The sequence below is a fragment of the Solanum pennellii genome, chromosome 10, assembly GCF_001406875.1.
Source record: "Solanum pennellii chromosome 10, SPENNV200".
In the NCBI taxonomy this organism is placed as follows: Eukaryota; Viridiplantae; Streptophyta; class Magnoliopsida; order Solanales; family Solanaceae; genus Solanum; species Solanum pennellii.
The window spans coordinates 82496132-82522944 of NC_028646.1; the positions used below are offsets into that span (position 1 = coordinate 82496132).

The 26813-nt window shown below is 36.1% G+C and overlaps 2 protein-coding genes, 1 long non-coding RNA gene and 2 other non-coding genes across 6 annotated transcripts; 2 read left to right on the forward strand and 3 right to left on the reverse strand.

The window, feature by feature from the left end:
* Nucleotides 1–2364: 2364 nt before the first annotated feature.
* On the reverse strand, nucleotides 2365–2455 carry LOC114074515. Its single transcript, XR_003574943.1, has one exon. It is a non-coding gene; the product is annotated as a small nucleolar RNA snoR26 (small nucleolar RNA).
* A 35-nt stretch (nucleotides 2456–2490) lies between these two features.
* LOC114074516 lies at nucleotides 2491–2583 on the reverse strand. The gene has a single exon (XR_003574944.1). It is a non-coding gene; the product is annotated as a small nucleolar RNA snoR27 (small nucleolar RNA).
* Nucleotides 2584–4213: 1630 nt separating this feature from the next.
* LOC114074471 lies at nucleotides 4214–5130 on the forward strand. The gene is made up of 2 exons (XR_003574876.1): nucleotides 4214–4374; nucleotides 4458–5130. It is a non-coding gene; the product is annotated as an uncharacterized LOC114074471 (long non-coding RNA).
* On the reverse strand, nucleotides 5041–13698 carry LOC107031946 (ataxin-3 homolog). The gene is made up of 2 exons (XM_015233470.2): nucleotides 13282–13698; nucleotides 5041–5848 (listed from the first exon to the last, which is right to left on the reverse strand). Exons 1-2 carry the CDS (start codon nucleotides 13513–13515, stop codon nucleotides 5267–5269), a joined length of 816 nt encoding a protein of 271 aa, XP_015088956.1. The 5' UTR covers nucleotides 13516–13698; the 3' UTR covers nucleotides 5041–5266.
* Nucleotides 13699–14482: 784 nt separating this feature from the next.
* LOC107032552 (probable 2-oxoglutarate-dependent dioxygenase ANS) lies at nucleotides 14483–18087 on the forward strand. 2 transcript variants are annotated; one of them, XM_015234159.2, is made up of 4 exons: nucleotides 14483–15494; nucleotides 16375–16622; nucleotides 16699–17026; nucleotides 17583–18087. In XM_015234159.2, exons 1-4 carry the CDS (start codon nucleotides 15279–15281, stop codon nucleotides 17832–17834), a joined length of 1044 nt encoding a protein of 347 aa, XP_015089645.1. In that variant the 5' UTR covers nucleotides 14483–15278; the 3' UTR covers nucleotides 17835–18087. The 2 variants fall into 2 exon arrangements, with proteins under 2 accessions (XP_015089645.1, XP_027768041.1); XM_027912240.1 differs by having other exon boundaries at nucleotides 15366–15494; nucleotides 16280–16622.
* The last annotated feature ends 8726 nt before the right edge of the window (nucleotides 18088–26813 follow it).

Genomic DNA, 26813 nt, shown 5'->3' on the forward strand with positions numbered 1-26813 from the left:
TACCAGGCATATTGACCCATCTCAGAATCTCACCTTTTAATAAATCAAAATGATAAATAATATATACAGATCATAATCGTTATATCAAGATTAAGAATATAAGTACATTTAATAGTTTAGAGAATATGTTTTTATCAATCAGTCTAAAACAACTATCTCTGCTTGGTCCCGTTCAATACATACCAAATGCACTAGTACGAGAAGTTAGAACTATATCATTCTCATAATCAAGATAAATTACATTTAATCTCGTGCTACAATCTTTCTGATGATTTTGTCCAAATTTTCATCTATGATTGTGAACTATAAATTTTAACTTATAAGAACTGATGATTTAATCTTCTGTGTATAAGCTTAAACTCTATACACCAAATCATCTACTATATAAGTTAAGGACACATATATGACAATTGATCTATTTAATGTAACACTTTATTGAATTGAATAAATAAATAAACAATTGTTCAATATTAATACTATATCAAAACGCATGGTTAATAGTATATCCTAACATATACATCATGTCAAAATTATGAGTTCAAATAGAATGTAACCACAAAACTATATCCAAACCCATACAGAATTATTAACCAAAAAAAATAACGATAGTAAAGATTCTTGATTGGACTTGGTCGCACGTTACAAAGGCAGTTGCAATTAAAACTCTAATTCGATATCTCTAAAATAAAAATACTTTTTACTCATTACTGTCTTTGTTGATAGCATTCCTATGTTATCATGTTATGTCTAAATAAAATCAACCATTGGTGGGATTTTAGTAAAACAAATTTATATAACTTCATGTGTTTGATATATAAATAAAAAAAATAATTACACAATATTTTTATTAAATTAGGGATAATTGTATGTAATAACAAATAAATAACCTAAAATAAATAAAATAGCTATTGTTTGATTTAATTGTGTTTCATAGCAAACGTTTGCCAGAGTTTGTCAATCTCCTCTCTCCGAAAACTCTCGCTCGCCACTCTCCCATTATCGCTCGCCATCTCTCATTCTCGCTCACCACTCTCCCTCTGCTCGCCACTCTCCCTTTATACAACAGAAGTATATAAATTGTGTTTTTGTTTTGTATAAAGCGAGAGAAAATTGTATATACATATACAAAAATATATATCTCTGTACTATACACTTAATTATACAATTTATAAACATTTTATTTCGATTCAATTGTATACAAATACAAATTTTATACAAATATTGCAGAGAAAAAAGCCAGCGAATTATAATTATACAATTGCAGTGAAATACAATTTTTTCTCACTTTATACAATAAAAGTATATAGATTGTGTTTCTGTTTTTGTATAAAGCGAGAGAAAAACACATATCTTCTTCCTATACACTTATAATTATACAATATACAAACATTTTAATTTCAACTCAATTGTATGCAAAACAAATTTATACACATATTGTAACAAAATAGGCCAGCGAATTATACAATTTAGGCCAGCGAATCATACAATTGTATATGTATAGCGAGACCAGCAAATTATACAATTTAAACCAGTGAATTATACAGTTGTATATGTATAGCAAATTAAACAGTTGTATATGTATAGCAAATTATACAGTTATATATTTGCTATGAAGCCTAATTATGTAAACTTTGCTATAATAGACAAATATAAATTTTTTATTTGATATATATGAAATTCCCGTTAAACTAACCTTACTTCTTCTATAAGATAGAATCAATTACATTTTTTCCATTAACTATTAATATGGCTATTGGAATGTGAACAATTCATAATATTAGCTGTACATTTTTTTCCATTTCAGCTATTAGTATTGACTTTTTAAATGTGAACAATTCACAATATTAGCTATTCCTATAGCTTGTGTATATTTTTTTCTAACTTAATATTATGTGCATAATAGGGCAAAATAATAAAATTGATTTCTTAATCACAGTGTAATATAAAAAATGAATACTATGTTTTTTTTATAATTTGTATACTTTACATGACTCAAGGGATAACTTTCCATCTTTTATAAGATTAAAAAAATAATCCAAAACGTGCTTTCAATAAAATTGTATTACTATGAACATGTTAAAAAGTAAATAAATTACAAGATATAAATATAAGAAATTTGAGTAAAAATATCATTCATATCTTGAAGTTATAAAGAATGACTCTCGAAGGTTATATGAAAAGTGAAGTAATTAAACTTTGGGAAATTTCAAAATTTTAAAAAGACATTAGATTTCAAAATTTGAAATTATTCATTTTTTAAAATTTAACTAACATCTGGTAATGTTAATCTTAATTAATGTAAGAAGTGGAAATCGTATAATTTGGGTTGTTGCAAAAAGAACCAATTTAATGATATGATCAGAAAAGCATCTCAGATTATATTTCCCCATGATTTTCTTCATTTAGCAATCAAAGTGCAAGGATAACGAATTGGATTATTCATCATTGATGCATTTCTGGGTAGCAAAGAAATTATACAAATTAAAAAAGACTGGATCTCAGTTAGAAAAATCTTCTTCAATCCCATTACTGGAAATTCTAGAAAGATAACGCAGTAATAATACTAATCATCATAGATCCAAAACTAAATGGAAAATCCAAAGTACCGGATTTTGTTAATGCAACAACTAGAGTTAGAGTTTTAAAAGGGGATCTCAGCTTTAGAGAAGTAATCTACATTTCCAATGTGGAATCAGAACTCGGATAAATTGTTTATCACATCCTCGATCCCATAACTAAAAAACACAACGGAAATGAAGAATAAGTATGAACAGAGATAGATTGGATCTCAGAAAAGTGAAATACCAAAAGAATTTATATATCCTCATGTTGAATATTTCAGTATTTTATGTTTCCTCACAGATCCATTGCAAAATAGAAGAAAAAACACATAGAAGAAAGAAATAAGGAACCGATTGAGCAGAGAGTTTATCATTTGAAGAAGACGCTGAGAAACCCTAGCGCCGATGACGAGAAAATTGGCTGGGTAAAACGCAATATTTATATAGACTTTGATGAGAAGCAGTGGAAGCGACGACGGCGTTTAAGGGAAATTTTGGTAAATATTTAACAAACCCTAGCTGCATAGTTAAATTGCAGGACAAGTCCTCCTTCAATCTTTTCCGGCCATATTCAACCTTGGACTTCTTAGAATTATTTCCGTCTAACTTTGGATTAGTCTTTTATACAAATGTTAAATATTTTTGAAAAGTTTGATGTGTTTGGTCATAGTTTTAAAAATATATTAATTTTGTCTAATTCATCGATGACTCTGTAAATTTGGCACAAAATTTCACTTAGACATTTTAATTGAGCGATGTTCATTTTAAAACCCTCATATAAGATCTCGCTGTGTCATTTTGACACTTTGCGCTCACATGACACGGTGAGTGTAATACACTCAAAGTCAGCGCGTGAGGAGCTTTCTTTCAGGCCAAAGAAAATTAATTTTAAAACACTGTTCATCTTCTCCCCTCAATCTTTGTGATTATCTCATCTACCAGACACCATCAAACCACGCTACTGCAACATCGCCATGAATCTTATTAAAATCGAAATAATTTTTAATTTTTCAGATCAAAAAATTGTCACAACCATTATCTTCTGCTCATTTTGTTTCTTTAGATCCAACAATTAAATTTCAGCGCCATAAAATAATTACTCTATTTCGTGTTCACGTATTTGAATCCTCTGCACATACGAGAAAGTAAAAAAAAAATTCTTCCATTGTTAGTTATGACTGATTTTTTTAGAAGTAAAAAAGAGGGGGTGAAGAAGACAAGGGTGAGTTTCTTGAAAATTAGATTTGTTGAATTTCCTTTTAAAAGATATTTATTATTTGAGTTGTAAATGCCACGTGTCATCAAGTGAGTGGTTATTTTTCTTTTTACTTAAAAATCATTAGTTTAGAATTATTTTGATATATGACATGTGGTTAAGTGAAACTTTGTGCCAAGTTTAAGAGATCACCGATGGGTTAGGCCTTAAACTAATTATCAAAAGCGTGTCAAAATGATACAATAGACTCTCAATTAAGGTGTTAAAAATGAACAAAGTCTACTTAAAATGTTTAAGTGAAAATCGATGTCAAATTTAGGAACAACCTAAAATAAAATATCCTTTATCCTTTTAATGGTTGATGAGTGACAAATAAAGAAGTCATTTGTTTAGGAGAAAATAGCCAAAAGCCCCCCACCCCCAATTTATAGCCGAATTCCCAACTATCCCTACAGCACCAAACAAAACCAATATCCAGGAATCAAGCAAAACAAAACAACAGACTGGACCAGAACAAGTGAGTGAACAAGCAAAATCATCATCACAAAGAATAAAACACAAGCTGCAGCCACCAACTTCAGAAAAACCAAACTAAAGGTGATTATCACTCTTAATTCATTGTTCAACCACTGTTTCTCCAACATACTAACCAGGCATTTCTTTGAAAACAACTTCTATAGTTAATCCAAGCTTTTTGGCGGCTACTTTTAACCTCGGTACAGGAAAGGTAAAGGCAATTTCATTTGTTTATGCTATAATCTCAAATGCACATATTTGATGTAATGTTCCTGCCTCACAGGAAATACAAAGCTTGCTCACTTTTGTAGATCTCATGAAGTCAATTAATTGCCCCACCACTTTGTACAGTTTCTGCTTTACCACAAAGGCTAATCAATTCTTTTTGCCAGAACTCCATTCAGAATCCAACTTTGACAGCCAAACACGCAATTGAACCACTAACATCCATTTTCCCTCTTTTGATTAGCAAGCTTACTGTATAACCTTGCACAAAAGTAATGTAATATATTTTAAACATGACCACGTCTTCTTTATTTTCACGCCAATAAAAAATTCGTCCGTACAACGTCAATACAAATTCGCATGGCCATTAAACCCCTAGTTATTATTTAAATAAGAGACGATCACATGGCATAAAACAATATTTACATCCAAAAAATGTACAAGCAGCAAATAAGAAAACAAGAACAAAAAAGTGAAATAAGAACTGTCACAATGAAATGACTACAAAGTACAAATTCCAGGAAGATCAAGTTTTTTTCATTTTTCTTTTCAAATTATATAAAAGTCTTGCTCTTAGCCAACAAACAACATCCATGTGTATCGTTTTTATTTTATTTTTTGAAATAAGAAACAACATCACTGTTTATGCCGCAGAATTATGAACTGGTATCCAGTATCGGATGCAATTATGAGGAAAAAAAACAGTTCATAAGTTTTCCCGGCTTAAAACACTGAAAATGTTCCCTTGTCATGCATTAGCTTGACTATTGTCCTTATTTTCATTTTCCAAGGTATCAGGTTTGGTGCTGACTGCGGGGGCAGCATCCAGCAAGCTGGCAGCAATTGCAGCTTTCAAATCCTCATCTTCTTCATCTAAAAGCATACCTTGTTCCTCGTATTGGCGGTAGGGAACAGATTGCCACTGAGTTTGACCACTTCTGCTACCTGTTCTCTGTGCAGCATTGCAGGACTTGGTAATCCTCTCCGCATCTTCTGGTAACAGCCACTGTCCATATCCACTAGAAGCTTCAGAGGAAGAGATCGGACATTCCTTGGGAAATTTTCCGCTCACCAGGAAAATGCTCCAGCCAAAGCCTTTCAAGGAGTCAAGATACGCTGAAAGGTAAAATTTGGAAAGGTGATCAGGAGCTGGCTTGAGACTGTCAAAGTTGTACCACTCCCCATTTACTTTCCTGATACAGAACCAATGGTTCTGCAAGTGACAGATAAATGCATTTCTCAGTTCTGGGTCAATCTGAGCCGGCTCAGCAGCTGGGCTATCCAGTGGAATGATTTGAAGATCCCATACCTCCAGTACCTTTTGCAAAACCTGTAACGAAAATTCAAGCCAGAATTAGCTTCTACAGCCAAAGCAAAAAGGTGATTTAAAGGAAATCATTGGAAAAATAGCATCATAGTGACAGGATTATGCAAGTCGTATGGTCATAATATCTCTCTCCACTTAGTGTAAACTAGTTATTTCACATGCTATTTGTCTCTCACACTCAAACACATTAAACAAAACCTTGTGCCAGATAAAATGAGCATTAACTCAGGCTAAATTTAGATACTACGGGACAAACTAGAGTTCTGCATCTCCACCATTCCACCATAATTTTATCTTCTGGTATTCAACTTTTCTCTCGGATTCACTAGCTAGTACATTTGATTTTGACCTAAAAATCATTACTACCAGACGTAAAATAGGCTTGCTGCAGAGGCGGATCCACCTTAAATCAAGGGGGGTCAGCTGACACGGCTTTGTTAAATTTTTTTAGTATTTATATCTGTATATAGATCAGAAAAACTAAAAACAGAAGTACAAATATTAAAAATTACACTCCTTGAACAAGCAAGTGTCGTGGCTCGTGTGGTTTACGTCGCAAATGAAGCACAACGCACCTGAGTTTGAATCTCAGTAGGTGCATTTTTTGCTTTAATTTTTGAGCCCTCCTTTTTCAAGGAAAACAGAAAAGTTTAAGAAGGATTTAAACCTCCAACCTCCTATTTCTACTCAAATTAGGCTAAAACAAACCAGTTGAACTAGAATACTACATATATAACCTATTATAAATTTTTTATTACTTATTCAAATCAGAATTGGATACAATAATAAGTTATAAAGTAAAACCTAAGCCGAAACAAGTTGATTCATTTTCTAACTTTAATATGGAAAAAAGATATTGAGATTGGCTGAGTTATACCCTGATGATTATGCTAAATACTCTATAGTCGACCTTCGCTTTCAGCTTGAATATTACATTGTTGATGTTAGAGATCATGATAAAAGGTTCTTCAGTCTTAAGGAACTTTGTAATGTTTCCAAGATACTCGTAGAGAGGAAGAAGCACAAAACTTATCCTCTTGTGTTTCAACTAGTTAAATTTGCTTTATTTGTCGGTGACTACTGCTACAGTTGAAAGAGCTTTCTCGACGATATAGAGGAAGAAATATTTAGTACTATCCCCAATGAGGCTATTATGAATACATTTGAAAATATCAAAACTCGTCGAGGAGAGTTGTAGTAGTTTACTTGATTTATGTTTTTTAGTACATTTTAAATCATTTTTATTAATTTTATCAATTATTTATTATTTATTTATTTTTAAATATCGACACCACTTACAAAAAATCCTGCATACACCACTGGCTTGCTGGGCACTTACAATATCACAAAAACGAGGGGCTTGCTATGCTTGAGTATTTGACTGATTGAATTAATGAATTTTAACTCTACGTCTCTACCAAATATTTAAAATATTTGACATGGGTTTATATAGCATGTGCCTTCATTCACATGATTACTCTTTATATTAGGAGGAAAGGATGTGATATTCTATAACGATACTAATATCAGAAAGCACTTACCTGTAGTCACAAAGCTACTTCCTATTTTTCATATTTTTTACTTTTTTATAACAGTTATGCCTAGGCCAGTTAGCGTGCATCTCAAGTGACCTATTTCAGCATGTACCAACTAGCTCTTAAGAGTAAAGACATCAAGTACCAACTAGCTCTTACGAACAAAAACATGAAGCTACTTCAATCAAAACTCTTCCACAACTTACCCAAAGTTATAACTAAAAGAAGAAACCAAAGTCATTTGCAAAACAACAGGAACCAGAGAAAAAGTTTACCAACAGTTCTGTGAACAAAATGTCACAGAAATATAGTGATTTTCGTCTATATTATGTTCTCTCCTCATTTTTTCTCAAAGTATCACTTTACTTTCTCTCTCTTTTTTTTTTTTCTGACAATACTAGTGTCAAGCCAACTTTGCATCCCGAGTATGGAATAAGTCCATCCCCCCAAACTATGGGAGATGACTAGAATTCACCTAGTTTCACCTCTATTTAGATTTGAACTTCGCTAGGTTGTACTCCACCTCTTCGACCACTAAGCAACATCCAGGGCCTTTTCTCACTTCCTTTGTTTTTTTGAAAAAAATAAAGTTCTTTTTGGGTCACATTTAGGGTGTGCCATATTTTTGTGTACTGTGGTGATTAATCACTAGATTAAATGAATGAATGAAAGACCAGTTCATTTTTAAAGTTGCTCCCACGTCAAAACAGCCCTCAAATTATGAAACCAATTTACTTCTTCGATGTTACATTCAGGAGAATTTCATTATACTGGCATTAATTGCTGTCAATAATCTAGCGTGATTTTACAACATACCTAATGTAAATGCCACAACTGGAGTCTTGGAGGGTGTGTACACAAAAACCTTACCCTACCTTAATCTAGTACAATTCTAGTAACCTAAAATTGAAAAACCCATCTTTAATTTACAATGGTAGAATTCATTATGCTTGGAAGAAAACAAAAAAGCCACACGAAAACTAGACCTTGTTACCTGAAGAGAATATAAAACCACAACAAATCTTGCAAGCATAACAGGTCTTATAGACTTAGGGGTCGTTTGGTGTGAAAGGTAAATAATAGTGATGGGATAAAATTTTTGTGTCTTGTTTGGTTGCCATGTTTGGGATAACTTATCCAACCATTTATACCACAGTGATGGGATAAGTTATCCAATATATATGGTGGGATAAGTTATCCCAGGATAATTAATCCCAGGATAACTTGTTCCTAACCAAACGACCCCTTAAAACTTAAGCTCGGACAAAAGTAACATATGGAGCCTTCTCCTCTTCATAAAGACTCAATTCCTATGCCACTAAATGTTATAGAAATAGTTGACACAATAATTTATTGTTTCTTTATCGTGCCGGAATTTCGATATTCATTTCATTCATAGAATCATCATTTTAAACTTGGATTCTGTGTTCTTTATATACAAGATTTCACATATAGAAGGTTGGATTTTGAGTTTCTTCATAATAAATATGCCAAACTGACAAGATGTTTCCTAACTTTATAGGTAAGCAGCCTATACATTATGTCAAATACAATTTCTACAGTCATACAAGTTCAGTTATGGCTAAGCTAAGTGTTCAGATATTAGAATGCACAACATAAATTCATCCTACAAACTTCACCCAGAAATACAATGCAAATTTAGACCAGCACCACACAAAGGTCCCTTAATGGCATGTAATAAAACCAGGTATAATCGTGCTACAGAAAAAGGTTTTCAACGTTCCTATTACATACTGTAGGTAATCATGATAATTCTTTATGTAGGAAAGAGATGACTTCTGATTAGGAGACTAACAGCACACCATATTTTCCGGAGATTAACATCACAGAGCATTTACTGCAGTCATATCAAGGTATTTTAATCAAAATTCTTTCACAACTAAAATATCTTAACTCGACTTAGAGTTTCCCAAAAATTAACCAAAGAAGAAACCAGTGTAATCTGCACAAAGAAAAGGATTAGAGGAAGGACCCATCAAGGGATTTGTTTAACAGAATGAGTACATAGTAATCACCATCTAAGTTATGTTCACCTCTTTCTTTTTCTTCTCCTTCCTTTTCAAGCTAATTCTCTTTTTATTTTCATTTGGTTTGGGGTGGCTATATTTAGATGATGCCATATATGTCACATAATATGGTGATTATTTGCTAGATATAAGAACTAGAATAGCTCCTATTTAAAAGTTGAACCTATCAGTGCACAAATTCAGATTTAAACAATGCCGCTCCTTTTTTACAGAATAATCACACTGAATCATTTACTTATTTATGTGTCATGTAGTTCTACCAAGGAAGAATTTGATTACCTTGCAGGATATTACAACTAACAACCTAGTATGAACACCTTTTCCGGTGACTTCTTCATAGGAATTACCTTCTGTTGTAGTTTGTTATTGTTATTTTCTTTATTCCTTTCTTTATCTCTCACGGGGAAAATAGGATTTTCTTTATATGAGTTTAGATCAAGTGCAAAAACCTTGTTCGAATGGACTAAACTAGAAGGTGATGCTTAACTGCTTTTGGTATAGAGGGGACCCCAATACTACTGCCTTAAGAATTGATAGAATCTTGATATTTGGAGAGCGGGATAACATCTTTTGCAATATCAGAGTGACAACTGTTCATATTGTTGATATATTTCAATGTGGAGATTCGGAGCAACAAAATCATATTTCAAGTTTGGCAATTGGTGGCTGAATACAGATGGCTTTGTTAACATAGTTAAAAGTTAGGGGACAACATTTTATTTTTTAGGAAAATCTGACTACACCCCCTGTTTCAGTTTATTTGACCTACTTACCTTTTTACTTGATTTAAAAAGGAATGACCCTTTCCCTTTTCAGCAACACTTTAATTCAAACTTTGTACCAGACATGTTTAAGACTCCAAGATTAAAGAGCATTTTGGTACATTTGACATATCTTTAATTTAAAACCACAAGATTCAAAAGTTCTCTTTATTATCTTGAACTCCCTGCCAAGTCAATATAGGCCTACCTAGCAATTTGAAACGGGGGGAGTATAATTTAGTTTGTAAAATGTAAACCTTGAAAGGTAAATTGGGGAGTGGAGTGAAATCCAACTGGCACCCTGAAAGTACAGAAGTCAAACTTTCTCAAACAATCGGCAATGTTGGACAAGGTACTGAAAGACAGAATCTTACGGAGGAAATGGTGGAGAAGGCATCATTGATCATGAAGCATTAAGAAATGCTAAAGAATGAAGAAGTGGCATTGAGGCAAAGATCCAGGGCCATTTGGTTAAAGAAAGGAGAGAGGAACACAAAGTTGTTCCGTCAAATGCTAATGCCCACAAAAGATGTAACAACATTTACCAATTAATGATCCAGGATATCATAACCACAAAAAATCAAGTACGGATTTTTTTTTAAAAAAAAACTCTACACTAAAGATTGTAGGCCTGCAAGAAACTTAGAGAATTTTCCAACGACTGAGGAAGAAAAGGAGTTGTTTTAGAGCAGATTTGATGCAAGTCCTGGGATGTTTAAATATGTGCATTATGGATTAGGCACCAGGTCCGATCTACTTCACAATGGGACTCTTCATCAAATGCTGGGAGGTGCTTAAACATGACATCATGGGGTATTTCACAAATTCCATTCTAATGCTTTCTTTGAAAGGAGTTCCAATGCAACCTACGTTGCTTTGATTCACAGGAAGGAAGGTGCAAAGAAGTTAAAGGACTTCAGACCTATAAGTCTCATAGGCAACATTTACAAGATTATTGCAAAAGTTCTGACTGATAAGACTGAAAAGGGTAATGGAAAAATTGGTGGATTCCACTAGATGACAATCATAAAAGGAAGGCAAATAATGGACGCCATACTTATAGACAGAAGCAATGCACTCAAGACAGAAGTGGAAGAACTCTGGTATTCTTTGAGAGCTAGATAATGAGAAAGCATATGACCATGTGAACTTGAATTTCTTACTAAGCATTTTACAACAACTGGGCTTTGGAGTAAATGGATAAAATTTTGAGTTTCTACTGTCAGATTCTCAATCATCATTAATGGCTCCTCGGAAGGAGTTTTTCCAGCTTAGAGAAGTTTGAGGCAGGATGACCCCTTGTCCCTTTTTTGTTACACAGTTGACATGGAAGGGTTAAACAACATGATCATAACTACCAGTCTTAATGGGTGATTTAAGGGCTTTGATGTAGCCATGAATAGTCATTACAGTCAAGAGATTACACATCTCCAATATGCTGATGACACCTTAACATTCCGTGATGTTGTGGTAAAACAATTGAAAATTTTGAGAACTATCTTAATTCTTTTGGAAGGGATTTCATGTTCTAATATACACAAGTATAGGGATTCTATTTAATTCATAAATACACGAGGAATGGGTTCCTATGATATGAATAATGTCCTAATTCTTAACAGCAACAAATACTCCAGGTAAGAAAAATTAAGAATGAACGAGCACATGTTTCTTCTCATAAATGACCATCTAAATCTTCGAAATGTTGTGGGAGCTATTAATTCCCAATTTAAAATCCTTGACATGCTATCAGTTTATCACTCTGAGTTAGACAAGTAAACATGTCTGAATCATGAGCAATTCGAGGAGAGAATTGCAATCTATTAGGACTTCAGAGGATTCTCTATTCAACAATAGAGCAAGCAAACTAGTAGATTTGCATCTACCAAAGATTGACTACTCAAGCTCAACTAAGGTTCTACCAAATCAAATTCACCTAATTACATGATTGTACATTATACACCATCACTTACACTAGGCCAAACATATTTAGCATCCACATGGCAGGACTAACTAAGCCATCAAGTGCTTTTCTATGAAGGTAGTGCCCGAGCCAGCTTGGTAAACCACGTCTATTCACAGGCTATTGCTACCTTTCACGGTCACAGGTTCCAGTTAGATCGAAAAAATGTTTTTCACCTCTGTTGGGATTTGAACCTGATATCTCATATAGTCAAACCTATCTATAAGACTAGGCCAAATTATTATTCTACCAATCTAATACACTCAAACCTCTCTATAAGAGTATCATTTGTTCCGATATGATTTGATTGTTATAGCAAAATATTGTTATAGTAAACATATGACACAACATAACATGAGAAATCAGTTCCACAGTAAACATGGTTCTTATAGTGAAAAATTGTTATAGAGGATGGTTGTGACAGACAGATCTGGACGTATGTGGCTGTCATAGTCACGCTGAAATCAGCTAGGACAGTTCAAACCCTTCATGAAGTAGGATTATGAGTTTTAACACAAGAATTCAGAATGATTTGAGCTGTTCAAGCTACTAGTTTCTTGTGAAAGATAAATATTCATGAAAAGAAAAAAAATAATACAATAAAAGCTTGAAACTACAGAAAACCTCTCGCAATTTCCTTATCGTTGTTAGTTTTAAATTAACATTAGAAGCTAACTAATCCTTACTCATTGAGTTAGGCCATTCAGCGAAACAAAACATCAACATTCAAAATAAGCAACTTATGTATCAGTTTTCCTAACAAAATACAATCTCCACTTCCACATGCTCAACAAAAAGTAAAAACATCGACTACTCATTAAGCTTTCATTCATAAAATTGCCCCAAAATCACAAGACTTCAATTTTCACTTAGCATAAACACATAAAAAAAAAAACCCAAGTGGGCAGCCAGTAGTGAAGAGCTGAAGTAACAGTCTTGGAAACCAAAGTTCGAATCCCAGTAAACTACAAGTCACTATCTATCACATCTACCTAGGGCTTGGCACATTTTCAGATACATATAGCAGTAGATTAGTGGAAGTGCACCTAAACTGCTTAATCTGACCCAGACCACCATGTTATTCGAACTAATTATTAAAAAAAAAAAAGAGGAAGTAGACAAGGGATTGAACCTGGATGCTGAAATCTCCGTCAAGGGAAACATTATGAGACTCTTCGGGAACAAAGTCGCCGCTGCCCTGAACCATCATCTGCCGCTCCGTATGATCGAGATCGGAAGCTACCGCAGCCAAATCGAACTCTGAGAAGAAAGGCCCTTGTAAAACGGTGTTTACACAATGTACAGCGCAAAGCTTAGATTCTTGTACCTCGTGGTACAACATCCCTCCATTGCTAACTTCTTCCATTCTTCCTCTTTACTGTTTTTTAGCCTTATCGGGAAACCTTTGGTTAGGGTTTCAATCAACAAACTGCTATTTTCGTTTAAAAATATCTGTGAAAATAAATTTAGGAAATTGGAAATGTGAAGTTAAGTTTATTTGGAAGGTAACTGCTGACACTTTTAGAAGTACAAAAACAGTTTTTGGTCACTCCCTTTCTTAATTAACACGTCTACTCATATTCTGGCGAGCCTACGACTATCATCAATAAGTTGCGTTAAAACTAATTAAGTTAATGCTTATTTGTTGTAAATTTATTAATTCGGATACATAAACCTATTTCATTGCAAACAATCTAATGCAGTACTAAAATGGTTCAAAGTTTCAAATTCAAGTTTGAGAAAATTTTATTAGGAGAGTCACATTTGAATGAATACAACAATGGGTGATTCAAACGTAATAGACACTTCATTATAGTCTCATATATCTATAAAAGTTTGACAAGATAATTCACAAAATGTTTATCATGATAATGTACTTATTGTTAATATTGTTCAAATTAAATAATAAAAACACACTTAAAGTATTTTAGTTTTTTGAGTTTGTGTTTTTTTTTAAAGTGAAGATCGGCATAAAGGTTTCATTTATTAGATGTATGAGTTTTCAACTTGAATTATCACTAATTATTTATCAAAATACATTTTAATTATCAATTATTTAAGGCATAATACATATATTAAATCTTAAACTTGATTTCAAATTTTAACTTTAATCTTCAACTTTCATAATGCACAAACATGCAATTTAACTATTTAAATTTAAATAAATAAACACATGAGTCCCACATGACAAAATACGCGTAAGACACCACGTAGGACAAAAAATAACATGTATGATGACACATAGGACATGTGTGTCTATTTGTTCAACTTTATACAAGTTTAAGTTTCTACTTGTATACACCCAAAATATGTCTTCAAATTTGGGGGGCTTCGTCCATTTGGTGTTTCCTTTCTTTTCGCAGTCTGGGACAAGAACTATGGCTTTCAACTGTACATGAGTGATCCAAGCGGCAATTATAGTGGTTGGAAAGCTGCAGCAATGGGGGCCAACAATCAACCAGCACAGGCAATTGAGAATGTTTCAGCTATCTGATTACGGGATAGGCTGTTCACTGTCTTGTCCATGAATTCATGCCTAGATTTTGTGTCTTTATTCACCTCCTTAGATTGCAAAGTCCGCAGCCTTGTTCTAATGGGAAATTGGAATTTACAATTAGGTTCTTTTTTATAAGTAATATGTGTGGTGCAGTCTCCTATATACTTGTTATGTTTCATAATGACATTTTGACTCGGTGCTGGATATAATCGAAAACATGAAGCAGTAGAGCCCATCACCTTCAGTTTTCGAAGAGAGACCTCAAATTTGGAGATGTAAAAAATGCACTGATCTGGGGCTTTTATTTAGTGCATACCTTACCACAGATTGATACCAATTTGTATCAATTTAGGGGTTATTAGGACCCGTCAAACTTAAAGTATATAGTAATTAGAAAGATGACAGAGAAAGTTTTGACTGGGTTCTTATAAAAATAAGCAAATCCAAAAAATAGCGCAGTATTCCATTAAAAAAAATTCTGATTTTAAGACCAATTGGCTGTATTCTCATTTCTCCAGCTATTACTATATGTCCAAGTCCAACCGCCCTCTCTCCTTGATGTGATTTTTCTTGGGAATTGTATCAAACAACAAGATCTGCAAGTAGCTTAAATTTGCTTCTAACAGAAAACCATGGCTGAAAATCAAGAAACAGTTTTCAAGTCAGTACAAGAACTAGCAAATGACAATCAAGTTCCAGAAAAGTATATTCATACACAAGGGTCAATCAATAGCTCTTCTCCCATGCTGAATGTGCCAGTAGTTGACCTTAGCCTTCTCACATCCCCTGCCAGACAACAAGAGCTCAACAAACTTCAATCAGGCCTCAAGTTTTGTGGCTGCATCCAGGTTTGATTTTTTTTTTAACTTGGCTTGTGATTGACAGAAAGATTTGGGGGTGGTATGGTCCAGGGGTGAGGTTTGGGGAAACATCCTTTAAAAAAAGTCATATTCCTCATTTTTAACGGAATTGATTTCCTAGAGAAATTTGACCAACTAAAGATAGGAAAATTGGAAATATACACCCTACATGTAAGAACGAGGGCCCATGTAGATTTTCGGCCCCATAACTTCCAATACAGACTATAGTTATGTACTCATAATGAAATCAATAATATAACCACCAAAGGATGTGGTCCAATGGTGGAGCTCCTCCTCCCTTGACTAGAGGTCTTGGGTTAGAGCTCTGAATATGGAAAAATACTTTGTAGGAGACACTTCCCCATGAATAGAGTCCTAGGCAGCGCGAATCTGGATTAGCCGAACTACAATTAGTCGGGCTGCAATATGGAAACCGGATAGAAAATAAAAAAAATATTAAAATACATAATATTAGATATGAACCGATAATTTCAGGTATCACAAATTGAATCCCCGCCACAGCTAAGAGTAGTTAGAAAAAGGGTATTACGAGGGGATGATAGTAAAGTAGTAGTAAAAGAAACAGATATGAACACAAATCTTTATGCTCTCTGCACTCCTAGTTGTAGTGGGTGATCTAGGATATTTGAACTCAGGCCGAGCAACACTAATACAATCTAAGCACCCACTAAGAGCCATTAGACCAATCAAACCATTTGTTCATTGGGTGCTCTAGATTAATTTTATACAATTTTTTCTTGATTTCCACATAGATATATGCTCAAGCACCCGGAGGATTCTATGTGGGTCCGCCCCTGCCTGGTTGCAATATCCGCTTAACACATGAATCATGATATTGGAAATTCAGGTCATAAATCACGGACTAGCAGATTCATTTCTTGACAAAGTGCATGAAATTAGCAAACAGTTCTTTGCTCTTCCAGCTGAAGAGAAGCTTAAATATGCCAGAACAGTTGTTGACATTTATGGATACGGAAACGATTCAGTTCTTTCAGATAAGCAAAAGCTTGATTGGACTGACAGATTGTATCTAAATGTGTTCCCTGAAGCTATAAGAAACCTCAAATTGTGGCCCCAAACACCTGAATGTTTCAGGTACATCTTCTCTGCTTTTACTCCGAAATGAACAAGTTAAGATGCACCAGGCTAACAAATTACTACTTGGTGGCAGGGAAGTTTTTGAAGAATATATCAATAATATGAAGTTGTTGAGTGAGTCCCTCCTTAAGGCCATGGCAGTGTCGTTGAACTTGGAGGAGAACTGCTTTCTGGATCAGTGTGGAGAAGGCAGAGAGATGATTGCAAGATTCAACTTCTATCCTCCGTGTCCAACACCTGAGGTTGTACTTGGAATCAAACCACATGCTGATGCATCGGCCATTACCATCCTTTTGCAAGACAAAGAAGTTGAGGGGCTTCAGGTTCTCAAAGATGATCAATGGTTTAGAGTACCTATTGTCCCATATGGTCTCCTCGTTAATGTTGGAGATCAAGTAGAGGTAAGAAAGAATATACTAAATCATGCCAAAGCTTTAAATGTGTTGGATTTATTTAAGTGATTCAAAATTTAACGCGTCTTTTGGTTAGACGCGATTCTTCTACAAAAAAAATGCATTCAACCTTTTTAGGGAACATCTGAAAAGATGTATCCAGTAGTTATAAGGGCTCATCTCTTCAGTGAAAGGTATGATTGCAGCATTATTTGGCTCTTGATGATTTCAATTCCTTCAAACGTCCTTTGTCCTTCATGATTATCCCAGAGCTCTATATAAGTGTACATTAGATGATTTGCTGAGTGGTTCATTGTATTTTAGAAGCAGAACATTACTGTACTATTTGCATTCAGGTAGCAAGGGAAATCTATTCTGAAATCAACCTTCCATAACGTGCATCAGAATGATTTTTCTTATTCAAAATTCTCTTCTTTTATCATTAAAATTGTTACAACATGAACTGGTTGTTGATTAATTATTCTTCCTTACGTTGCCATCTCTAATATTTTCCAACAAAATGTTGTACAACATGTAGAGTTTCTTAGGATTGTCGTTCTTGCAGATAATGAGCAATGGTATCTTTAAGAGCCCCGTGCACAGGGTGGTAACGAATGCAGACCAAGAAAGAAACACCCTTGCTGTTTTCATTATGCCAGATGTAACTGTTGGAATTGGACCAGTGGAGAAGCTTATCAATGAGGAAATGCCAAGAGCATACAAAGACGTTAAGAATTATGTTGAACTCTTCTTCCAAAGCTATCAGCATGGGAAAAGACCAATTGAAACAGCAATGATATGCCAAGAACAAGATTAGCTGTCAATAAAAAGCTCCCTTTCTTGTTATTCCATCAAACCCCCGCTACAGTATGTTTGTCTCTATTTTTATTTTTACTAGTCGTTGTTGCCTTTGCCGTACACGAGCTCAACACTAAGATCTCAACATGCAAGATCTTGAATAGGAGAAAGACAACAGTTTGATCTAGAACCTATTGTAATTCCTTTACAAAATATACATATTCACAATATTTACCAAGCAGGATGAATGAAAGTTGTTTTGCGACTGAATAGAATACTTCTCAAACTACACTGAGGAAGAAATGATGACTGCTAAGACTAACATACCTGAACGATGCATTGCTCCCTTAACATGTTCATTCAGTCTTTATCACTCATCAGTCATGACCATCTTTTTCAACATTACCTTACCTTTAGGCCATAACTGATATCATAAAGATCCATTTATCATTTTAATTTTAACTCCTTTTAGATTTTAATAGTTCTCATGCAGATTTCAGTTTAGAAAGAATATGATAAAAAAAAGTTGCCTCTTGAAGATGATATCTGTGCAAGGAACTTTTGAGCATCAATATCAATAGCTGCTATAGTAGCAAGACCTTTCAAGATTATAACTGTCACTTAACTACGACAATGCCATTGAAATTTACCACCTGAATGTATTAAAAGCTGAAGACTGTTCATGTTGATTTAAATGAACTTTCTTGCGAATTCATAACGCATGATGAGAGCATCAATCAGTTTTACCCCAGATAACTTGTTTTTTCCACTCAGTGACAACAAAAAAGCTGTCAGATTTATGTTTCCAGTCTTTGTTAATGATTCAAATAGAACAAAAGTAAAGATTACAGCGTTGAAACAACCTACAAATCATTATCAGTAACATATGAAATATATACATGAGAGGGTAACAAATGGCATGTAGCTAGGGATCAAACAAGCAGTCTTATTTGAGGTAAGACAAAGTATATCAGCGGTTAGACTTAGTTTCGTGGTTGATTTCTGTCACTCTATTGAATTTGTACAAGAGGGTTAAAAAGATAAGTGAATTAAGGCCGATCAAGTCTATTACGTTTAGGCTGAAATGCCAAGGCCCTGGAACTATACAAGAAGAAGATCTCTTCCAAACAAAAGCAAAGGAAGAATAGATGGAAGATGCTCAAAATAGGAAAAAACAGAACTTCTAGGGATTTATTCTGAAATATATCTGATGCCTTGTATTTTATTTTTTTAAATTATCTTCTATTCTCCGCAAAACCTCCTTTTATCGGCCCAAAAATCGAACCATCACCTCAATGTGAAACGATGACATGCTTGGATACTGAAAAGACTATCTCGTAGCACATGCATGCCTAAGCTTTGATGTCTCACTTGAAACGAAAGCTATTATTGATATTTATAGGCATAATACATAAATATGCTCTTAATTTGATCTTAATTTATATTTATGTCTTCTAACTTTGGATGTGCACAAGTAAACACTTAATTGTATAAAATTGAACAAATGACCACATAGGACTCATGGTTTTTTTAACTTTATACAAGTTTAAGTGTCTACTTGTATATATCTAAACTAGCCAAAAAATATTGTTTTATGTGATTTTTAAGATGACATGAAATCTGTTAGTTTCGAAGGGTAAAAGTAGCCAATACACTAAAACAGTATGAGTATTTTTGACCCAAAATCAAACGAAGAATATATTTGATCCATTTCCAATTATTCAAAGATATTTTTATCTCTTTTCTGAAAAAATATTAGATTTCCGAAAACTTCATCTAATACACCTTAAATCAGCATTCTAGTGGGTCACTAGAGAGAAAATGAAGGAGGTGGCGGCGACAGGTCAAGGAAGAAGAAGGGAAAAAGAGAAAGAAAAGAAGAAACCTCGTAGCTGTTGCAATAATTACTACATAATTTTCATCCAAATTTGGTGAAATAACTCCTCCTTGGGAAGAGTGGTAGGGATGGGGACAAAGAGTTTGGTTTAAACCTATTTCAATCATGTGTAAGATAATCTAATTACATATTTCACTAACTAAAGATAATTTTATGGTGTACTTATATTTTTATACTAATAATATATATAACTTAATATCATACGAAAATAACATTTTTTACGTTGTTATATATCAAATAATAACTACTGTCTCCATTGGTTTACTAAAAATAGTTGCATTAAAATACTTTGATTTTTGACAATAAGAGAGTTATTCCTTTTAATTATTTGTTTACTTCTTATGCTAATAAGCATGAGAGGAGATTAATAAAAGTGAAAACAAGAGTAAAGTAACAAAATTGGGATTAGAAAATAAGAATAGTTTATTTTAATTTATTATTTTTTCAAGAGTGTGCAAAAATGTGACAAACAAAAGAAAAAGGAGGAACTAATATGTTTCTTTTATTTTTCTTTTTTCTTCTTATTATTATGATAATAGCTATAATACCCTCAAAATTTTACCAAAGGAAAGTTTGTGATTCAAATATCTCTTTTGATTTTTTTTTTAAAATCTTGTTATTAATTCTAGTAGCAAAAAAAAGAACAAAAAGTTGATTCCTTACTTTAGGTATTTTTTCTTTTCTTTCAATTTCCCTTTTTATTTTGTTTATTTTCATTTCCCTTTCTTTTCCTTTAATATAATATGCCGAAAATAGAGGGTTTTTTTAATTATTATTTGAACAAAGCTACTGCACTTGCCCAAGTATCATAAAAAGTCAGTAATAATCTTTTAAAACCAAGGAGTTTTGCTGGCGTATCTAGAGGGAGGGGTTTGGTAGGCTCACGTGAATTCATACTTTCCTCTCTACATTACATATATTAACGTTATATTTTTCTTATATTTTATGAAAAATATAAAAATATAGAGGTATGAATCCAAGTCAAAATTAGCATATTATAATATAATGATGATTGAATGCAACTCTCTAAGCAAAGATATAATTTAAAGAGGTACTTCTGAAAATTTAAACTTCAAAAGAACATAAAACGCGCATCCGATGCACGATCGAGCCGATTTTTTTCCAACCTGATTATTTTTTCAATATCTACACAAAAAAACACCACGCACTGCCATAGGACTTATAGTTTTACGTTTAACGATTTTTGACCATATATAGGGCAAAATTATGAGGAAAAAATGAAAGTCAAATCAGTCAAAGGGATCGGGTCTACCAAGTAGATGTCGAAACAATAAGCAAGTTCAAAATAAGAATCTCCTCCAAAAGATGCTTGAGGAAAAATTTACGGCCATTTGAAGTTTCACGAAATGTGACTTTAAAAAGGTACTTGTGAAAATTTGACCTTGAATATGGGTTGTATTGGCCATGGGGGCCAACAGGCTGCATAGCAATAGTCATAAAGGGCATCCACAAAAAAATTTGGAATTTTTGACGTCGAAAACCAGATCACCCAAAAATGGGTTTGTTATTGCACACGAAAATCATCGAAATGGGGGGTACGCGCGTTTCGGGGCTTGTTTGACCTTCAAAATGGGTCGGAATGGCCGTGAGGGCCAACCGGCTGCATAGCCAAGGTCTTGAAGGATGTCCACAAAAAAGTTTGGCATTTTTGACGTCGGAATCCTGATAAAACAAAAAATGGTTTGCTATAGCACACGAAAATCGTCGAAATGGGGGCATGCGCGCTTTGGGGCTCGTTTGACCTTTAAAATGGGTCGAAATAGCCGTGAGGGCCAACCGGATGCATAGACGATTTATTGACGCACGTCCACAAAAAATTATGGACTTTTTGACGTCGGAATCCGGATCACCCTAAAAATGGTTTGGTATAGCACACGAAAATTATCTAAAATAGGGGGTATGCGCGCTTCGGGGCTCGTTTGACCTTGAAAATGGTTTAACTGGCCATGATGTCCAACCAGATTCATAGCCAAGGTCTAGACGGACGTCCACAAATTTTTTTGGCATTTTTGACATCGGAATCCGGATAACCCAAAAATTTGTTTGCTATAGCACACGAAAATTTCGAAATGGGGGGTATGCTCCCTTCGGGGCTCATTTGACCTTGAAAATGGGTTGTACTGGCCGTGAGGACCAACAGGCTGCATAGCCAAGGTCTTGACGGACGTCCACAAAATTTTTTGGCATTTTTGACGTCGAAATCCGGATCACCCAAAAAATGGTTTGCTATAGCACACAAAAATTTTGAAATGGGGGGTATGCTTGCTTCAGGGCTCATTTGACCTTAAAAATGGGTCGTACTGTCCGAGAGGGACAACCAGCTGCATATCCAAGGTCTTGGCGGACGTCCACAAAAAATTTTGGAATTTTTCACGTCGGAATTCGGATCACCCAAAAAATGGTTTGCTATAGCACACGAAAATCGTCTAAATGGGGGGTATGCGCGCTTCGGGGTTTGTTTGACCTTGAAAATGGGTCTGACTGGATGTGAGAGCCAACCAGATGCATAGCCAAGGTCTTGACAGACGTCCACAAAAAATATTGGCATTTTTGACATCAAAATCTGGATCACACAAAAAATGGTTTGCTATAGCACACGAAAATCGTCAAAATGGGGGGTATGCTCGCTTCGGGGCTCGTTGACCTTCAAAATGGGTCGGAATGGCCGTGAGGTACAACCAGCTGCATATCCAAGGTCTTGACGAACATCCACAAAAAAGTTTGGCATTTTTGACGTCGGAATCCGTATAACCCAAAAAATGGTTTGCGATAGTACACGAAAATCATCGAAATGGGGGGTATGCTCGCTTCGGGGCTCGTTTGACCTTTAAAATGGGTCGTATTGGCCTTGAGGTCCAACCGACTGCATAGCCAAGGTCTTAAAGGGCCTCCACAAAAATTTTTGAAATTTTTGACGTCGAAAACTGGATCACTCAAAAATGGGTTTGTTATTGCACACAAAAATCATCGAAATGGGGGGTATGCGCGCTTCGGAACTTGTTTGAACTTCAAAATGGGTCGGAATGGCCGTTAGGTCCAACTGGCTGCATAGCCAAGGTCTTGGTGGACGTACACAAAAAAGTTTGGCAGTTTTGACGTCGGAATCCTGATCACACAAAAAATGGTTTGCTATGGCACACGAAAATCATTGAAATGGGGGTATGCGCTTTGGGGCTCGTTTGACCTTTAAAATGGGTCGAAATGGCCATGAGGTCCAATTGGATGCATAGCCAAGGTCTTGACGGACGTACAAAATTTTTTGGCATTATTGACGTTGGAATCCGGATAACCCAAAAATTGGTTTGCTATAGCACACGAAAATTTTGAAATGGGGGGGTATGCTAGCTTCGGGACTCGTTTGAACTTGAAAATGGGTCGTACTGGTCGTGAGGGCCAACCGGATGCATAGCCAAGGTCTTTACGGACCTCCACAAAAAAATTTGGCATTTTTAACGTCGGAATCCGGATCACCCAAAAAATGGTTTGGTATAGCACAAGAAAATCGTCTAAATGGGGGATATGCTCGCTTCGGGGCTCGTTTGACTTTGAAAATGGGTCGGACTGGTCGTGAGAGCCAACCGTATGCATAGCCAAGTCTTGACAGACGTCCACAAAATTTTTTGGCATTTTTGACGTCAGAATCCGGATAACCCAAAAATTGGTTTGCTATAGCACACGACAATTTCGAAATGGGGGGTATGTTCACTTCGGGGCTTGTTTGACCTTGAAAATGGGTCGTACTGGACGTGAGATCCAACCTAATGCATAGACAAGGTCATGACGGACGTCCACAAATTTTTTTGGCATTTTTGACGTCGAAATCCGGATCACCCAAAAAATAGTTTGCTATTGCACAAGAAAATCGTCGAAATGGGGGTAAGCTTGCTTCGGGGCTCGTTTAACCTTCAAAATGGGTCGGATTGGCTGTGACGTCCAATCGGCTGCATAGCCAAGGTCTTTACGGACGTCCACAATTTTTTTGGCATTTTTGACGTCTGAATCGGGATCACCCAAAAAATGGGTTGCTATAGCACACGAAAATCGTTGAAATGGGGGTATGCTCGCTTCGGGGCTTGTTTGACCTTCAAAATGGGTCAGACTGGCCGTGAGGGACAACCGGCTGCATAGACAAGGTCTTGGTGGACGTCCACAAAAAAGTTTGGCATTTTTAATATCGGAATCCGGATAACCCATAAAATGATTTGCGATAGCACACGAGAATCATCTAAATGGGGGTAATGCACGCTTCGGGGCTCGTTTGACCTTGAAAATGGGTTGGACTAGCTCTGAGGGCCAATTGGATTCATATACAAGGTCTTGACAAACGTCCACAAAATTTTTTGGCATTTTTGACGTCGGATCTGGATAACCCAAAAAATGGTTTGCTATAGCACACAAAAATCGTCGAGATGGGAGGTATGCGCGCTTCGGGGCTCATTTGACCTTGAAAATGGTCGGACTAGCTGTGATGGCCAACCGGCTGAATATCCAAGGTCTTGAAGGATCTCCACATAAAATTTTGGGATATTTGACGTCGGAATATGGATCACCCAAAAAATGGTTTGCTATAGCACACGAAAATCGTCGAAATAGGGGGTATGCTTGCTCCGGGGCTCGTTTGACCTTGAAAATGGGTGGTGTTATCCGTGAGGGCCAACCGGATGCATAGCCAAGGTCTTAAAGGGACACCACAAAAAAATTTGGAATTTTTGACGTTGGAAATCGGATCACCCAAAAATGGGTTTGTTATTGCACACGAAATTCGTCAAAATGGGGAGTATGCGCGTTTCGGGGCTTGTTCAACCTTCAAAAAGGGTCGGAATGGCCGTGGGGCCAACCGACTGCATAGCCAAGGTCTTGAAGGACGTCCTCAAAAAAGTTTGGCATTTTTTATGTCGAAATCCGGATAACCCAAAAAATGGTTTGCTATAGCACACGAAAATCGTCGAAATGGGGGGTATGCTCGCTTCGGGGCTTGTTTGACCTTAAAAATGGGTCTGATTGGACGTGAGAGCCAACCGGCTGCATAGCCAAGGTCTTGACGGATGTCCACAAAAACATTTGGCATTTTTTACGTCGGAATCCGGATAACCCAAAAAATAGTTTGCTATAGCACACAAAAATCGTCAAATTGGGGGGTATGCGCGCTTCGAGGCTCGTTTGACCTTGAACATTGGTCGGACTGGCTGCGAGGGCCAACTGGATGCATAGAAAAGGTCTTGATGGGCGTCCACAAAAAAATTTGGAATTTTTGACGTTGGAATCCGGATCACCCAAGAAATAGTTTGTTGTAGCACACGAAAATCATCGAAATGAGGGGTATGCTCGCTTCGGGGCTCGTTTGACCTTCAAAATGGGTCGGACTGGCCGTGAGGGACAACCGGCTGCATTGACAAGGTCTTGACAGACTTCCGAAAAAAATTGGCATTATTGACGTCGGAATCCGGATAACCCAAAAAATAGTTTGCTATAGCACACGAAAATCATCGAAATGGGGGGTATGCACGCTTCGAGGCTCGTTTGACCTTGAAAATTGGTCGTACTGGCTGTGAGGTCCAACTAGATTCATAGCCAAGGTCTTGACGCACGTCCACAAAAAAATTTGGAATTTTTTGACATCTTAATCCGGATAAACCAAAAAAAGGTTCGCTATAGCACACGAAAATCGTCGAAATGAGGGGTTTGCTCGCTTCGGGGCTCGTTTTACCTTCAAAATGAGTTGGATTGCCCGTGATGGACAACTGGCTGCATAGCCAAGGTATTGACGTCCATCCACAAAAATATTGGAATTTTTGACGTCGGAATCCGGATCACCCAAAAAATGGTGTGCTATAGCACACGAAAATCGTCGAAATGAGGGGTTTGCTCGCTTCGGGGCTCGTTTTACCTTCAAAATGAGTTGGATTGCCCGTGATGGACAACTGGCTGCATAGCCAAGGTATTGACGTCCATCCACAAAAATATTGGAAGTTTTGACGTCGGAATCCGGATCACCCAAAAAATGGTGTGCTATAGCGCACGAAAATCGTCGAAATGAGGGGTTTGCTCGCTTCGGGGCTCGTTTTACCTTCAAAATGAGTTGGATTGCCCGTGATGGACAACTGGCTGCATAGCCAAGGTATTGACGTCCATCCACAAAAATATTGGAAGTTTTGACGTCGGAATCCGGATCACCCAAAAAATGGTGTGCTATAGCGCACGAAAATCGTCGAAATGAGGGGTTTGCTCGCTTCGGGGCTCGTTTTACCTTCAAAATGAGTTGGATTGCCCGTGATGGACAACTGGCTGCATAGCCAAGGTATTGACGTCCATCCACAAAAATATTGGAAGTTTTGACGTCGGAATCCGGATCACCCAAAAAATGGTGTGCTATAGCGCACGAAAATCGTCGAAATGAGGGGTTTGCTCGCTTCGGGGCTCGTTTTACCTTCAAAATGAGTTGGATTGCCCGTGATGGACAACTGGCTGCATAGCCAAGGTATTGACGTCCATCCACAAAAATATTGGAAGTTTTGACGTCGGAATCCGGATCACCCAAAAAATGGTGTGCTATAGCGCACGAAAATCGTCGAAATGAGGGGTTTGCTCGCTTCGGGGCTCGTTTTACCTTCAAAATGAGTTGGATTGCCCGTGATGGACAACTGGCTGCATAGCCAAGGTATTGACGTCCATCCACAAAAATATTGGAAGTTTTGACGTCGGAATCCGGATCACCCAAAAAATGGTGTGCTATAGCGCACGAAAATCGTCGAAATGAGGGGTTTGCTCGCTTCGGGGCTCGTTTTACCTTCAAAATGAGTTGGATTGCCCGTGATGGACAACTGGCTGCATAGCCAAGGTATTGACGTCCATCCACAAAAATATTGGAAGTTTTGACGTCGGAATCCGGATCACCCAAAAAATGGTGTGCTATAGCGCACGAAAATCGTCGAAATGAGGGGTTTGCTCGCTTCGGGGCTCGTTTTACCTTCAAAATGAGTTGGATTGCCCGTGATGGACAACTGGCTGCATAGCCAAGGTATTGACGTCCATCCACAAAAATATTGGAAGTTTTGACGTCGGAATCCGGATCACCCAAAA